Raw genomic sequence first — 17,229 nt, forward strand, 5'->3', positions numbered from 1 at the left:
ATAAGGTGGCCCAAGCTCCTGCTTTCAAGAACCCGAGATGTTCTATCCTGCGTCTAGTCGCATGTAGTTGATCTCTGGTGGCACCTTTGGACAGTTTGGGTATTTGGAAAAAAAAAACCTCATCCCTTTTGGGGTCTCTCGCCTTCCTATTTTCAACCTTTCCACCATCTCCTTATCAATTTTCATCAAAAAATTCCATCTTTTCCCTTTGCCAACTCAACCTACCACCAAGATAGAGCCCAAAATGGCTCCCAAATGGTATGTATGTTCAGGTCTGCATATATTCCAGTCACTAACCCAATCCATACGTAGTATTGTCATTGGCAGCTTGAACGGCCAGATACGGCCCGTGTTCACTAAGCTAGCCAAGCTGCAGCCAAAGCAGGATTTCTCCTTTGCGATCATTCTTGGCGATCTCTTCGGTGATGGTTCGACTGAAGACGAGCTCCAAGATATTACCGCCTTGATACAGGGGAATATCACTGTGGCATGCCCAACCTACTTCACCCTTGGTAACCGACCACTCCCCCCTCAAGTGGTCGAAAAGATTGAAGCAACTGATGAAGTGTGCCCCAACTTGTTCTTCCTGGGAAAGCGAGGAACCTTGAAGACAACAGATGGTATCCGTATTGTCGCTCTCGGTGGAACCATGGGAGAGGCAGAGGGTAGGTCCAAACCCGAGAGCAATGCTAGCGGCAAGTTCCAGCCGACATACAGTGGATCCGATGCTCGTGCACTGTTCGGGATTCACAAAACCGACATTCTTATTACCAATCAATGGCCGAAGGATGTTCGTCTAGGATCTAGCTGCGAGGTTTCCGGGGATAAAGAGACCGTGCCGGCTGAATTGCAATGCGTTGCTGATGTCTGCGCGACCCTGAAACCCCGTTATCACTTTTCCCGGTCAGACGCTGCTTTCTTCGAGCGTGAACCCTTCTTTCACATGCCAACGGAGGAGGGTCAAGATGCCTACCCACTCACTCGGTTTATTTCATTGCCTACTTTCGGTTCGACGAAAAATGCTATTTATGCCTTTACCTTGGACCCAACAGCACCTTTCCCAAGCAGTATCCCCCCAGGCTCCACCATCTGCCCTTGGTCGGCGGCACAAAGCAGGCGAAAAATGCTTCCAAGCCAAAATGAATCATACCAGCGCTACGCCCCTTCCGACAGAGATAGAGACCCGGGCCACCAGCGCCGACACAAAGAACGTGCCCCTCCGCCAGGCCCAGAGAATTGTTTCTTCTGCCTCTCGAACCCCAACATCGCCACTCATCTCATCACCTCAATCGGCAATGACAGCTATATGACCACTGCCAAAGGACCTTTGCCCTCAAGCAACTTCTACCCCTCCCTAGGCTTCCCAGGCCATATGCTCATCATCCCCTTCGAACACTGCCCGACCATCGACCTAATTTTCGATCCGGCCACCCGAGCCTCGACCTTCACCGAGATGCAACGGTACCGCGAATCCCTGCACCAAATGCTGAACGAGCGATCAGGTGGCAAGCTTGGTGCTGTCACATGGGAAGTCAGCCGCTCAAACGGTATCCACACACATTGGCAATTCCTGCCGATGCCAGTGGAGAAAATCCGCTCCCGGCTTGTGGAAATGGCATTCAAGAAGGAAGCGTCGAACCTGGAATATTCGACGTTCAAGACCGTGCCGAATCCCGACGAAATGCACAATCACCATATGATTGATTATTTCCGAGTCTTCATTTGGACACCTACGCCTACGCCCAGCACTGAAACCGAAGCCGAACCCGATAATTGGTCTGCACCTGAGCACAAAGGCGTGTGGAAGACTGAATCTGGAGAAGAGAATGTTATCATTATGAAAATCCTGCCGGAGAACCGATTTGATTTGCAATTTGGTCGTCGGGTTATGGGTAAGGTGCTCTATCTGGATGATCGTATTAACTGGAAGGACTGTGTGCAAACGGACGAAGAGGAGACGGTGGACGCGGATGCTTTCAAGGAGGCTTTCAAGAAACATGATTTCGCCATGGAGACCGAGGAGTGAATTTGAGATCGACAAGTTTCTTCCTCTTTTTCAGATTCATACATGACAAATGTGCGGTGTGGTAGGTATGGTGATCAAGGGATCTTTTGACGGGGAGCGTCTTCGGAAAGCTCCCCCTTTGTGTAAAGTACGATGAAATGTGACAAATAAGTTCAAAATTGAAACCAAAATTCACAAATTTTACAGACTCCACACAGAACGCATATAAGAGATACTCATATTAACGTGTCTTCCCAAACTGTTTTGGCTGGAAATGGAAACATCAAGAAAGCTGTGCGACAATGCGCCGATGCCAATGTTGGGCTGTGCTCGGATGCTCGACGCTGACATGTCCAAAACCCTGCTGCCAGGTCTAGGACTGCTGGGCTATTGCTAAGATGCCTGGGCCTCCCATCGCAGCCTAACAGTGCTAAACCCAGATCGCGAACCTTTCGAAGCTTAACGCCAGATTCATACCAGCATGAAGCCAGTGAAGTGGTTTACCCTACTGGGTATACATAGTACAAACCCAACATACCCCAATCAACAATCTATAACCCATCATGACTCGGGGGATCATCCATTATATCAAGATGAATCAAAGGTGGGATATTTCCTGCTAGGCAAAACCGCGCATTGTCCTCAAAAGTCTGCCATACAGGGGTATCAAGCGAGTCTATCAAAGCCCACCTGAGGATGCAAAAGAGTGCAAGTGGCAAGTGAGTGAAATGGTGAAAGAAAAGAACCATTTTTATTTAAAGCCCAAATTTAGCCCGTGGTCATGGTATGTAAGTTTGTAAGATGAAGTAAGACAATACAGCCTCAGAATGGTATCAAAAAAAAAAAAAAAAAAAAAAGGCGGATGAAAAAGAAGGAAAAGAAAGAAAACGTCCTGTTCATGAAACCGCCTCGATCCACGAGGGTCATACTCAAAAGTTGCTAGAAGCATTGACGGTAGGTCTTTTCCCGCTCTGCAACAGACTCGGAGGTCTGGTATTGTCGGGTTCGGGAATGGGGGTGATGGCGTGGGGGTTATAGGTAGTGTACTCTGAAGGCGAAGGAGCCGAGAAAGCAGGAGGGGGCGAAGAAGGGGCACCGGGGGCGAAGCCGCGGTATGGAGGCTGGGACGTGTATGATGGGGGATACTGGCTAGAGCCGAAAGATGGCTGGCGCTGGAAGCCTGGTGTTGGGGCCGCGGCTGCGGAATGGTCTATCTCCGAGGAGGGGGAGAAGGCCATTGGCACGGGGCTATAGTTGGTGTGCGGCTTGTATGCAGCCACGGGCGAGGGTGCGGTCACAGCGTGGTAGCCATTGCCTGCGCCGTAAGAGTGGTCATTATAGGAGTCTTGGTATGGTTGCTGGTCGTAAGGGTTGTGGACTGCTCCGCCGGGAGACCGCGAACCATAGGGGTCGTGCGCTGCGGCACCATAGCCAGCTGCTGCGGCTGAAGGCGACATACCGGGCGAGCGACGCCCGTACGGATCTTGAGTCGCAGCCAACGCTGCTGCTGGGCCGGGGGAACGTCGTCCGTATGGATCCTGGACAGCACTGAGTGCCGCCGGGCCTGGGGACCTTCTCCCATAAGGATCAATCGTTGCTCCAGAGGAAGGCATGCCCGGCGAACGTCGGCCATAGGGGTCTTGAACGGGATTCAATGTTGCTCCCGGGCCGGGAGACCGTCGTGCCCGCGGATCTGTAGGTCCAAATCCTCTGTATCCCGCCGCGGCTGCGCCCATGGCTGGGTTGGGTGAATAGTCAGAGTAAGCGGCACCAGGTGTGCCAGCACCCTGCTTTCGGTCCGGGGGATTCAATGGCTCCATTTCGACATCGTCATGGTGATGCGGGTCTTCAACATGCTTGTCAACGGCACCAGCCCAGGTAGGCATCTCAGGCAGGGCGTCCTCATTGACATGAGCGGCCGGAGACTTGGGCGCGTCGAAATGCGCAGTCTGAGGCGCAGTCTGAGGCGCAGTCTGCTGCGCACCGCGGAATGAAGGTGGAGCTGGTGGCGCTTGATAGACCGGATTTGGAGCTGGTGGTGGAGGCTGATGGAACGGAGGGTCATCAAAGTGTTTAGGCGTTTTGTTTCTGCGCCTGCCTGATGGACAGCAACAGCTACAACAGCACTTGCAGCATTGATAGCCACAACAGAGACAATTGAAGATGCAACCTAATACGGCGAGTAGAACTACTGAGCCAATGATGATACCAACGATGACGGGCCACCTTGCGCCAATTAATTAGCATCGTGCCAGGTCATGCGCAAATGGGAAAGGAGGGCGCACATCGCTCAGGAAGAACTCACTTGCAGTAGGTTTTAGCCATACATTTGTCCCAGCTGGAAAAGGTGTCTGGAACCGACTCGAGATCACTCGCGGTGTCTCGAACCCATAGTGTAATATTTGCTGGACTCATCTTGGAAATGAATAGCGGGTGCACAAGACGAGAGAAAAGGAATCATCCGATTGCCAATGGCTGCGGAACAGCCTTCGACAAGAGCCTTCCAGTGTGAAAGTAGACTCTGTTCAGTGTGATTGAACTGTGTGTACAATCGTGCCCGGGCGCGGAGGTAGTGAGGGGGCGCGATACCGAGTGTAGCGATAGTAGAGATGATAGAGTACAAAGTAGATTTCAAGTCACAGCCGTGGACAGTATATTCAATATCAAGTGAAGATGTAGCAAAATAGATGCTAGCTCAAGGTGGATCGAACAGGCAGCAAGTTACCAAAATAGAACATTTGATAAAGACTGGAGATAGAGTGAGACCCTAGAGCGGGGATCCAAGGAACGAAACAATGCAGGGTCTCAGAACGAGAAGAGACCCAACACTTGAAAAGAGCGTCAAAAGAGCGTTGAAGGAGTCTTGAACGAGCCTTGAAGGAAAGTGAGGTGAAATTGCTGAAACAGCAGTTTCGAGGAGAGCAAAGGGAGAGACGGAGGGCTGACACGAACATTCCACTCGCCCCCATAGTTCTCCCCGCTTTCCACCTATCACGTTCATCAGAAGCACCTGAAACGACAATCCTCATTAACGCATTCTGTCGATCGTTTCTTTCTTCTACTTTTTATTTTTAAGGAGATGGAAATGAAGGTATTTTGAAATTGTTTTTTTTCATTCTCACAAAAGGAAAAATCAAACATTTGTGAACTGGTTGTCTCCTCCGATTACCCTTTCCAGACTCAATTAAAAGCGCCCAGGAAACACATCCAGAGAGAAATCGTCTGTAATACACAGGCAATTCTCGTTATGTACAGCTGTAAAATCACTCTTGATGCGATATTACATCAATATCCTCCTACCCCAATGACACAGTGCAAAGGGGAATATTAGCGGACATTGCATTGAAATACAAATGCTCCGGAAGAATTGAGCCAATATGACTGGCGTTGAAGCATCAAGATGCAAATTTGGTACAGCGTGGAATGACGATTGATCCACAGTAGAAAGTCTGTACAGAGAAGGACCAAATTGTGGATTAAAGGGCGATAATGGTGTCAAAAGAATGTTCGGGGAGAAATGGACATGCCAAAGTGTTGGCAGAATGTTTGAAGAAGATCGTCGTTGAGGGGGTATTGTTTTCGCGGAGACCCACGAGGTATGAGAAAATGGAAATCTGGCGAGGATAGGCCGTCTTCGTGCGCATTTCCGGGTTCGAAGTTGCGAGGTCGTTAAATAGACATATGAAAGGGGACACTCAGATCCAAATGGGTCATAAGAGTCAGTTGCCCAGGGAAGATCGTGGGCGATGGTCATAGAGAGGTGTGGCAACAGGCCACGCAAAGGAAATATTGGAGAGAGCAGGAACCCATGAGGGAAACAGGGTGAGCAAAGGAGAGGACGATACTGATAGCAGATATCAATGAGGTAGGGAAAGGGTGAAGAGCGCAGGTGATCCAGCACGCCAACACAAATCAGACCTCAGCAGGACGGAAATGGTCGAGAGAAGTTGAGCAAAAGAAAAGAAAAAAAAAAAAAAAGCCGCCATAAAGCATCTTGGAATGCATCAGCCGAACACCACGCTCCAAGGACAAGACGAACAAAAAAAAAGAAATATGAGATGCAAGAAAATGTAAAGCATCAAAATAGGAAAGGTACTGGCGAGTCGATTTAGTAGGAAAGCATCCGGCGGCCGGGGGTGCGGGCAGGGACTGGGCTTTGAGAAAATGGAGAGCTTAGGTAGCGGTTTCGCTCGTTGTCGCCAAGTCGGCAACGTCCAGTTGGGCTGTCCTCCATTTGAGGTGATTGTTCACCAAAGGCAAAAGTTTGGGCGCGGTTCAGCTTGGAGCGCTGCTTGACCTTGCCAAGTCCACGCTCGCAGGCAAATTCGTGCTCCTTGGCACTCATTTCGACATAGTTCTGAGGGAAACAGAAAGAGCGATGTTCAGCAAAGAATGAACTGTATCCACCATCTAGAATGTACATATCTGGGTATGACAGGTGAGGGTAAGTATCAACATTGATGGCGCGATCATGGTGACGCAGGTACTTGGCCATGATGGGAGCCCGGTGGGCAGAGTACTCGCAGTGCAAGACCAGCGCAGTGCGGGCCTGGGGGGCACTGAAGAGTTCACCGGCGAGACGCTCCTTGTCGTTATAGTTCAATGCGCCGGTGATGTGGCCCCCCTCATACTCGTACTCGAAGCGGCAGTCGATGATGAGAATGTTGTCGAATTGATCATTGAACTTGCCGTTAATGAGTTCCAGAAGAGTGCTCTTGTCGATGCGAGGCAGAGAGTCCGCGCGATCCTCAGGGATGAAGTGAGGCAGCTTCATGCTGGGCGGGCTCGAAATGTCACTAATGGACTGGACGGGTGTATTTGTCGCTACCTTGGCCTCTTTATCGGCAATAACATCTGCTGGGTTCTCAAACATACTCAATGATCGTCGGCATTGCTTGCGGGGACGCATCAAAGAATGAGAGGTTTTGCGGATTGAACTGGGAGCGGGCGAGCCGCTGCTACGGGCATGATGGAGTGCTGGCCGCATACGGGGCGGCGCCAGGTGAGTGGAAGAACTATTGCGAGAGATTGGACGCTCATGGGGAGGCGAGTCCCCAAACATATCTTCCAGAGAAGTAGACGTGCTGAGAGATGTCTTGGCTCCAGTGCCAAATCGGAAGGGTGGTGCTTTACTCTCCGGTGCAGGCCGGGTCAGTCCAAGTTGGAAAGACTGAGCCTTACTCCTGGCCAGACTAGGACGCAGGAAAGTGGGCCGCTTCCTCCTGTCAGATAGAAATTCATGTTAGCGGCGCTGATATGGTGGCTGGCTGAGTATCACGTGCACTTACTCAGGTGGGCATAGAGGAGACTCCATGGGAGACGCCTGCAGAGGGCTAGGTAGCGGAGATCCCATTGGTGATCCCATAGGACTACCCCCGGGCGTCGGAGACTGTATCTCGATCTCGGCAGTCACAAAAAACGCCGGCTTGTGAGGCAGTGGAGACATTTCCATCACGTCCATAGCCGGAGCTGGAGAAGATGATGGGAGCGGGGGGGTGGTCATCACATCGTCTATATAACGGATCAGTCACTACTCCACCCTTCCATTGTGGTCTTTACTTACCACGTCCATTGGTTTGACCGAGCATACTTGCCGTGAACAAAGACCGCCGGGGTGTGGCTAATTGAGGACTAAATATAGAGTTAGCCGGGCTTTGTCCCTTTGACGATGAAACGACCCATGGAAACCCTCCACATACCTCTGGTCAATATGGAAGTTCTGAGAAAGATCAGCAGCCAAGCTGGCTGTGGGGGAAGATCCTCGAATGGGTTTCATGTTGAAGTAGTCCGAACTAGACTTCTTCATAGACAATTCCTTGAAATTGAACGGGTTCCCACCGAACCCGGACATTGAACCCAGAGGATAAGAAGTTGATGCCTCTGAACGAAAGCAATGACCGAACATAACTGATGGAGGCTGCATAGCAGCGAGAGGTGAAGAGTGTTCCATGGTCGACGAATCGCAACTGGACCACAAAGCCGACGTGGTACAGTTTGTCTGGGAAAGCAACCGGAACAGATGGAACAGAGGCAATCAGGCCCTGACCACAGATGTCTACCCAGTACTAGGTCCTACAAACTGAGGTTCAAAAAAGAAAAAAAGTCTCAACGCAGGTCTCCACGTTTGCAATTTCAACGTTATGGGTCCCCACGATCGCCGTGACAACCAGTTCCGGAAAAAAAAATCCTAGGTCCCAGACCCTAACCACCAACGGCGAGAGTTGTATTTTGTCAAGTCACAGGATTTATCGGTCCATAGCAAGCATTCGGAGGTTTTTAGAGGGGGGGTGAATCTGGTGAATTTGGTGACTATGTTCGTGATTGGAGGGGTCGGGGGAAGCTCGTGGGTGCTGCAGGACTGAGGGGAAAGGCCCAGAATATGATATGGATTTGTCGACAATAGAAAACCAAGATTGAAGCTCCCCAATGTTGAGGGATGTCGAGAGTAGTTAACAAGAAGAAGAAGAAGTAGGAATAAAGCGGTTTGAAGAAAGAAACCGTGAAGCTGAAGGGATGGGCTTGTTGCAATGGGCAACGCAGGTGGGGAGGATCTCCGAATGTACAAAAGTAATTGAGTAAATTGGGTAAATTGAGTAATTGAATATTACTGCGGCTCCGATTTTCCAAGGTAATCGGGAAATTTTAATATTTAAATTTGGGTTAAATTGGGGTATGGTAATGATTAAAGGGTAATTCGAGGTAATGGGAGGTAATTTATAGTACATATCTAGTAATCCAAGGTATGTATACTCTGTAGAGAGACCTGTATAAGGAACCGGTATGGTAAATACCAAAATGAATTTAAATATATATATATACATATATATATACGTATACGTATAATATCTATGTTGTATGGGGAAATAGGTATGCAATACTATAGTAAATGGTAGTAACCAGACAGAGTAAAGGATAGACACTCCCCATGCTCTGGCTAGGGGTCAAATACTTTTTTTATCTTTTTGGTTGCCCGGGGCTCCCTTGCCGCAGCAACCCAGCGCCTATCAGAGCTCATCACCTATTTTCTTCCGGAGTACGGAGTACGGAGTACATGGTACTATACTAGGTATGTCTTGGGTTTAGCTTTCACTCCCCTGCTCTATGGAAGGAGGATTGTCTCTGTATTTATTACTTACCTTTCTGCGACGGAGTACGGAGTAAATATCTACTATTCTTCACTGAGTTACAAAAGAGTATCCACCAAAAAACTTTTTCTTTCCCGTGTGTGTCCGTCACCTGTGTGTGAACCACAGGTGAGCTGAAAAAAAAAAAAAAAAACGGAGCCCAAGAGATCGAGTCTAATGCAAAAAAAAAAAAAAAAGATATCCACTTTTCCTGGTCTTCGGGAGAAAAAAAAATTTTAAAGCTTCTGCAAGTGATGGGAAGCAAGTGATGAGGAAGCAAGGGCGCTTCGATTGAGAACGGCTTCTTTATTGCTTTGACATAACGTCATGATATACTTCAATTCATCCTAAATGCCCCGACTGGAAAAACTAGATCCATTCTCAATTATAGTGCTAATATCCTCTGTTACTATGCTAATATGCCTAGTGCTCGATCGACTCTACTAGCCCGATAAGAAGCCCTGTGATCATCTATCTTACCGAGGTATTGATTGGCCACACGGCAGAGGCGTGGAATCTCAAGATCTCCTCATCTCCGAAATGAACAAAAGAGTTCGCACTATCTAGCCCCCATTAGGCGATATCAAGAGCCGATCAGAGGTTGGAATCTCTATCGGTGGTGCGAAGTATGGAGTACAAAGTGGTATACAAAAGAATTAGAGATGGCCATTCAATCGCTTCACCATCGGAACGTACAACGTAGTATTGAGTAAGGAATGGTAGATAATCTCATTCTTCCTCTGGAAATTGAAGATGCTATAGTGCTCTACTCATACATACCCGTGCTGCCCTTGCTTGGGCATTCTTGTTGATCAAGGGTTCACGATGGTCTCCAATGTCGCGCATCCCTTCCATCCCCCTTGGTAGGATGTTTGACTTCAATATACATTAATTGCCTAAGGGTAGTTCTATTGAAACCTTCATCTCTGATGGCCTTTGGCGCGCGCTTTACCAACAACGAAAGCAATTGCATCTCAATTGCATCTCAATCCCATCTCAATTGCCGCTCTTGAGCTAGGGCTACTACTAATACCAGTAAGGATGACCCGGGGTCAAAACTCATGCGACGACCACGACAACCCTGGGAACCGACGTGAAAATCATGGTTCGTTCACACCTTGAACAAGTTTATCAACACAGATCTCTGTTCTGTCCCCTTTGGGTTATCAGATGCGATGTTCGCTACGGGGTACACAGCAAGATCTCAGATTTGCTACCTTAGTTTTTTTTTTTACTTTGTACAAAGCATGGCATATGAAACTACTAGCCGCTGGAGTCGGCTTTAGTGTGGCCCAGTCATAGTGGACACTCGGCTCATGATTCACCAATGTACGGAGTACCCCATGGTGTGCTACTCTAGACCATCTCGTGAACCTTCGCTGGGCCATCCTGGTATATCCGATCCGACATGCATCAATCCCTGGTCCTTTCGATTTGTTTACAACTGGTTGCCCTCTACGGAATATGTATATCCATCTCTCAAAGGCATTGTTACACAACTCTCCTCCGTGGCCGACGATGCGGTGTGCAACTCCCACGACGCGTTCGGGGGATTCTATTGGCCCGTCATGCTACGTCATATCTACTGAACATCAACCTATCTGTGCTCCGTGCACATTGCAAACCTGATGTGCTAATCATAGATATCCATTATTAGCCTTGGAAGTTGGCAGACTCCGTCTTGAAACCCTCGGGGGATGTCTCTGATCGCGTTGTTTTGATGTGTGTTGATGTGTTGACCATAACACTGGAACAGGCGTTCACGAATCAGCGTCCTCTTTCCAGGCGCTTGCAGATGCCAAACTCTCTGAAATGCTGACCGTATCAGCCCAATTGCCCCGATCTAACTATCTCACTGCGCCACGGCTGCAGAGTCGCAGCTAAGGTGGGGTCGGAGAGCACCCCGATGATGTGACCGGTCAATTGCATCACAACGCCATGTGCGATGGGGCCAGTCATGTCAGCTCTCCAGCCGACTTCTTCGCTGCGGGGTTCATCACATTCCTCGTGTTCCCGATATTCCCTGCATGGTTAGGGCCAGACCTTTCCCCTCTCTCAAGATTTTACCCTCTTATTGTCCAATGTGATGTCACGATGTTGTTGATATATCCATGGATGGGTCAAGCTTCAAATAAACAAAGCAAAGCTTCCAAGGACTTTTAATGCGTTATCCCGTGATCACGCATGACATCAACAGAGATATTCCAGAGATTTCCTCAAACTGGAAACCTCTCTCTCTGTACTCCGTATTTGGGGTATCATACCATTCCTTCAGTACTGGAAATACCCTTACCCCGATGTATTTCCCCTGATCTTTTCTATATTTGTCAAATTATTATTCTCCCGGCTCGGAGTCCCCGATCAGCGCCGCTATTGGTACCCCCGGTCATTTATGCGCGCCTCATCGGCTTCGTGCCTGTCAGCTCCCCTCTCTCAAGCGTGCTATCACGTATTAGCGACGCCCTACTCCATATTTGGAAGCTGATGACTCCCCACATTACACAGCTCCGATTGTGGTATCTCTGTCAAATACACCCGTGATAGGTCAAGAGGCTTACCTAGGCGCCGCTGGACTGGTATATTCTACAATCTTTTTTTACCGGTCTAGACTTTCTTTTGTCGCACAGAATACCTCTCTTGATCAATATAATATATATATATATATATATTTTTTTTTTTACTAAAAAAAAAATTCCAACCTGTATGCAGACCACCTTAAGCTAAACCTGTCGCCAACCCCGTCTTTACTTAAACACCGTGTACACTCCCCAATCCTAGTACTCAACCAAATTTCACTCCGAACCTCTGTACTCCGTACAACCTCCCAAGTCACGCAAAGCTGTCCAATACGGTGATAGTGGCATAATCAGGCAAGCCCCTGAAAACGTGTCAAAATCTGACACCCGACTCTACATCTATCACAACGGTTGCCAGGACTCCCAGGCCCACCAAGACGCTGGACTCCATATATTATTCACTCCGAGACCCATCCGCCTACATCAAAACCACCTGGGCAATTCCCACGAAATCCATTCCCACATGTTTGTTACCAGCACGACGACTACCTAAAACTAAAAACTACTTAAACCATGCAGATCCACGGCAGACGATCCCATCCGTTCCAACACATCAATTCTGATACAGAGGTAATTTTCTTCCAAGCTCCATAATATTGATTCTGTCAGATATCAAAATGGTCTCGCCCGCGCCAAATTGATAGTTCGATGCATGATTCCTACTTTTTGCTACCCACAACATACCAAGAAATGACGCTTTGTTCGGCCTACTCGTATACAGATCAGCCCCCCGGGCGGGTCGGTGCATCCGTGAAATCAGCGCAAGCGGAGCCCGGATCCTGAAGCTCGGATCCAGCGCAATTAGCGGATTATCCTCGGCGACATGCGATTGTATAAATGGATGTTGGTTTCCCGGTTGCCTTTGACAACAGGATAGTTCTGCGTCTGGTCTGGACTGGTGGTTTGAGGTTGAATGGTCTGGAACCTGATCTCGTTTTTGAGATTCGTCATTACCCCTGAATCAGTCCTTCTTTTGGATCCCGGTCTCTCTGACAGCTTCGAATACACCATGCTCTTCCGTCTATTGAAACATTGGTTGCATGTTGTCGCGCCCGATATGTTGCGTGGTTTTTGAGGTATCTTTGCTGTGGCTTCCAGGGGCTACGTTTGAGATACGGAGTATTCCGCGGAGTACTCCGTATACTTGGAGACAGTCTTGTGGCCTTGGGGCTGGATTCTTTTTTTTTTTTTTTTTTTTTCTTGGCTAGAATCGTAGGCTGGATACATAGCATTTGACTTAGTGATTTTGAATCTTCCTTCAGAATTGCTATGAGCAGATGAAAATTGGCTTTGTTGGAGGTCTTGAAGTTTTTGCGGAGAGTGGTCAGATCCTACAATATATATAGACGTCTTGAACCTATTGATATAACTTCACGCCACTACTCTTGATTTCTTAAGATGATCAATAAATCATGGGTTCCAGATATCCTCCTGAAGCCTCTAAGGAAAAAAAAATTTTCCATTTTTAAAGAGGTCATTTGGCCGTTCAACCCCGGTCTCTTGGAGCATCAAAATCCTTATCGGCTTATCGGACCACGCTAGCCCCAAATAGGCTAAAGCATGAATTTTTCTGAGCAACTTGAACGGCCGCAAGGAGTGTTGAACGTGCCTTTGGTTTGCAGATCTCCATTATCAAGGCCTAAGAACGAATAGTTTGATCGCTAATTGAACCTCACACCTATTCGCCGTATCAAAATCTCCCCAGTCTCAGCAATGGGCCCCCCCTTCGCCGGTTCAAAGAAGCGCCGCCGCGAACCTCACAATGTCGACGTGAAGCTGGTGGAACTCTACGAGGATCTCGCTAGTGAAAAAGATGATATCCGACTCAAGGCTGCTCAAGCCCTAGTGTCACAATTCACTCCAGACCAGAACCCTGCCGATGAACAGATCAAGAAGGTGCTATCGAGGCTCTTCCGCGGTCTCTGCAGTAGCCGCAAAGCTGCTCGAATCGGATTCTCAATTGCCTTGACAGAGATTCTGACACAGGTCTTCTCATCGCCGAGAGAGACATCACGCTTCACCTTCTCGGATGCACTGAACCTCTGGGAGTCTCAGTCCAGTTCCTATGGCAGCGAGTCGGGACAGGTTGGTGGCCACACATGATTTTAAAACGTCGCATGCGCTAACTGGGATATCCTTTCGTTTCATATAGGAACAACGCGACCACCTTTTCGGCCGTCTTTTCGGCGCTGAAGCGATCATCAAATCCTCCGTCCTGTTCCAACCCACCGTGCCCTTCGAGCAATGGACCCAGGTCGTCGATCTTGTTTTCGAGCTTGCACAGAAGAAGCCATGGATCCGCGAAGAGTGTGGGTGGATTATTTACCAGTGTGTCTACGACCTGGCCGTGCGTCAGATGGAACCTAAGTACATCCAGTCGGCGCTGGAACAGCTCTGCGTGCGCGACCTCGCCCGGTCGCCCGAGGGTGTTGCTATCTGGTTGGCGGCGAAGGATATGTTCCCCAATGCTACCTTCCCGAGCAAGGTCTGGAAGCATGATGATCCCCTGGATACGAAGGAGCGCAGCATCATGTCGAAGATCATGAAGGAATCGGGTGCTGCGGCCAGCGACGGTGAGACTAAGGTGAACACTGCGAAGTCCTCTGGCGTCTGGAACAACAAGCTTCACTTCGCCTGGGATGCGGTTCTGTCTCGGACCAGCGTTGAGGCTAAGGATAAGTCGAAGAAGTCTCGTATGACCTTCGCTGATTTCTGGACCGAGGTTGTGGACAGTGAGTACCTATCTAGCGATTGGATGATACATGATACATATGGAACTGACAAAAAATCTCTTTATAGATGGTTTGTTTGCTGCTGCGTCCTCGGACGAGCGCAAATACTGGGGCTTCCTTCTTTTCAACAGAATTCTGAACGATGGTGCTCCGCAGCAGGCCTCTCAGATTTTCACCAAGAATCTTATGCGATGCTTGACGAACCAGCTCGCCGTGGAGGACCGGTACTTGCACCGAATGGCCGTTAAAGTGGCCAAGGCAATCCAGACCCGCGTGTCCAAGGAACCCGAATTCGCAGCTGCGGCCATCCGTGGCTTGATGGGAACCAGCGGCACGCTGAACTTCGACCAGGCTACAAAGACCAAGACGGTTGAGAAGATTGTTGCCGAAGCCAACTTCGAGGCATTGGAAGAGATTGTCCCATTCTTCGAACAACTTATTCAAAACCCCAGCACAACCGAGGAGAAAACCGCCGCATCCAACCGTCAATTTGTCGCTGGACTCCTGTTGACAATTGTGCGCTCCAAGGCTTCTGCCAATGAAGACGACGCCGAAGACCTCCAAGCAAGCCTTGAGCAGATTCTGTCCATTTTCGTGCGCTTTGCGTACTTCATGGATACGGCCAAGGGCTCCACTGCCCCTGAGCCTCCTCTCTCATCGGCAACACAAGAACTCCTGCGCAATCGAATCAACTCCTGCTTAAACAGCCTTATTTCCAACCAAAAGTTTGCTGCTACGCTCCCATATGCTGTGGTGAAGCAGATTCGCGATGCAGCCAAGTCGGGCGAATTCGGCAAGTTCATCATTGCTATCGATGAGAAGCTGTCAGAATCAGTGAAGGCTGCTTTTAAATCTCTGAAGAAGCTGTCCAGCAGGGTATGATCCCCCCCTCGTCGGTCTTTTGGCCGCTTATACTGACTACCACATAGGAGAAGAAAGAGAAGGGCATGGCCGCATTTAAGCTGCTTTACTCTATGACTATCATGCAGGTGTACAACGGAGACGCAGACGCGGTATCCATGCTTGATGAGCTGGAGTTCTGCTATACCAAGTTCCTGGGCGACAAGGAGACCAAAACGGAAGACGCCGGCGATGCCTCGGATGCGTTGGTTGAGATCCTTCTCAGTTTCGCATCCAAGCAATCGCAGCTTTTCCGTCGTATGAGTGAGCAGGTGTTTGGCGCATTTGCCAACCAGATCACCGAGAACGGATTGGAATCTTTGACCTCGGTATGTAGCCTCAACTTTTTGGCAGACATGCATTTTCTAACTAGACCTAGATTCTTGAGGCCAAGGAGAGTCTTGCCGGACAACAAGAGATGTTTGAAGAGCAAGACGACGAAGGCGAGGAAGAAGGAGAAGATGACGATGAGGAGATGATGGATGTCGACGAGGATGAGCTTGACAGCGATGTCGAGGTCGTCGAAGCCGGCGGCTCCGGCTCCGGCTCCGACTCGGACGACGACGAGGAGGAGGAGGAAGAAGAAGACAACGAAGAAGACTCCCAGGAAGTCGCCGCCTTCGAAGCCAAACTAGCCGCAGCTCTCGGCTCCCACCGCGCAGACGAAGATGAGTCCGACTCCGATGCCGACATGAACGACGATGAGATGGACGAACTAGACGACAAACTGGTGCAAGTATTCCGTGCGCGTCGCCAAGAAACCTCCCACCGCAAAGACAAGAAAGACGCACGCGAGAACATGGTGAACTTCAAGAACCGCGTCCTAGACCTGCTAGAGATATTTGTAAAGAAGAGCCACACCCGCCCCCTCGCACTGGATATCCTCCTGCCGTTGCTCCGACTATCTCGCCGGACTAGCGTGAAGCAGATCGCCACCAAGGCCAACGGAGTGCTGCGCGAGTACACGAAGGTGTGCAAGGGCAATTCGCTCCCGAAGATCGAGGACGATGCACAGGCGGAGGCGCTCTGGGAGCTGCTCCGGTCTGTTCATAAGGAGGCTAGCCACAGTGGACCTATGGGCCATGCGACTGCTTGCAGCCAGGCTAGTTTGCTTGTTACCAAGGTTCTTGTTGCGCATGATAAGGATGCCATTGCGGGTGTTGTGGATGTTTATGCTGCTACTCGCAAGGATCAACTCATGAGCACCAAGTGTCATGTGCAGCCGTCGTTCTTTTCAGAGTGGAATAACTGGTGTGTTTCTGCGAGCAAGCAGTTGAAGTGAGGATGGGTTCTTTTGTATAGAGATTGCGAGTATGATATGTCGCTAGTTTTCAATGTCAATGTCATTATCATGTTTATTCAACGGTTTTATGTAGTCCACCATCTTATTTTTGAATCAGATCTATCGCATATATAGATATATGTGCAGTGTCATTCGTGCACTTGAGGACGGCATGTTCGTCCAGCCTATACTCAACGTTCTGCGGGATATGATGGATTCCGAGCGACAAGATCCCCAGGGTCACACACCATTTCTTGCTGCGTGTCGGAGTATAGTGGTCGCGGATGCTGCAACAAGTGGTATCTGTGGTCTTATATAATAGACTATGACACTGGAATCCACGAAAACCCCTACCCTCAACCAAACAACCCGTGGAGGGAATTTGAAGCCAAGAACTCGAAGACTTGCACTGGCCCAACCTTTCTCTCGTTTTCGATCTCACATGGAGCCAATCTACTGGTAGTTGAAAATTATGGGGGAAATGACCTTCGCCTGCTGTTCATCTATACCGATTGCGCTTGGACAAATTTACCACCGCCTATTGATACCACACTTACGCACCTAATCCGAAAGTGCCCTAGTCTTATAAATCAACCTGACAGGGCTGGTT

General features: G+C 49.2%; 4 protein-coding genes across 4 annotated transcripts; 2 read left to right on the forward strand and 2 right to left on the reverse strand.

Annotated features, from left to right (window-relative positions):
* Window positions 1–244: 244 nt before the first annotated feature.
* Window positions 245–2,026, forward strand: N7455_011724 (CwfJ domain protein; the record flags this gene model as incomplete). The annotated part of the gene is made up of 2 exons (XM_040960381.2): window positions 245–258; window positions 313–2,026. 2 exons carry the CDS (start codon window positions 245–247, stop codon window positions 2,024–2,026), a joined length of 1,728 nt encoding a protein of 575 aa, XP_040809171.2.
* A 908-nt stretch (window positions 2,027–2,934) lies between these two features.
* On the reverse strand, window positions 2,935–4,548 carry N7455_011725 (uncharacterized protein; the record flags this gene model as incomplete). The annotated part of the gene is made up of 2 exons (XM_065606740.1): window positions 4,311–4,548; window positions 2,935–4,231 (listed from the first exon to the last, which is right to left on the reverse strand). The coding sequence occupies exons 1-2, from the start codon at window positions 4,418–4,420 to the stop codon at window positions 2,935–2,937; spliced, it is 1,407 nt and encodes a 468-aa protein (XP_065459906.1). The 5' UTR covers window positions 4,421–4,548.
* A 1,565-nt stretch (window positions 4,549–6,113) lies between these two features.
* Window positions 6,114–7,955, reverse strand: nimT (putative tyrosine protein phosphatase MIH1; the record flags this gene model as incomplete). The annotated part of the gene is made up of 4 exons (XM_040960414.2): window positions 6,114–7,227; window positions 7,294–7,516; window positions 7,569–7,636; window positions 7,705–7,955. The coding sequence occupies 4 exons, from the start codon at window positions 7,953–7,955 to the stop codon at window positions 6,114–6,116; spliced, it is 1,656 nt and encodes a 551-aa protein (XP_040809164.2).
* Window positions 7,956–13,418: 5,463 nt separating this feature from the next.
* On the forward strand, window positions 13,419–16,619 carry N7455_011727 (DNA-directed DNA polymerase POL5; the record flags this gene model as incomplete). The annotated part of the gene is made up of 5 exons (XM_040960406.2): window positions 13,419–13,790; window positions 13,858–14,437; window positions 14,505–15,313; window positions 15,367–15,666; window positions 15,717–16,619. 5 exons carry the CDS (start codon window positions 13,419–13,421, stop codon window positions 16,617–16,619), a joined length of 2,964 nt encoding a protein of 987 aa, XP_040809137.2.
* Between the last annotated feature and the right edge of the window lie 610 nt (window positions 16,620–17,229).

The sequence above is a fragment of the Penicillium solitum genome (assembly GCF_028829755.1).
Source record: "Penicillium solitum strain IBT 25940 chromosome Unknown utg000009l_segment0_segment0, whole genome shotgun sequence".
Taxonomy (NCBI): domain Eukaryota; kingdom Fungi; phylum Ascomycota; class Eurotiomycetes; order Eurotiales; family Aspergillaceae; genus Penicillium; species Penicillium solitum.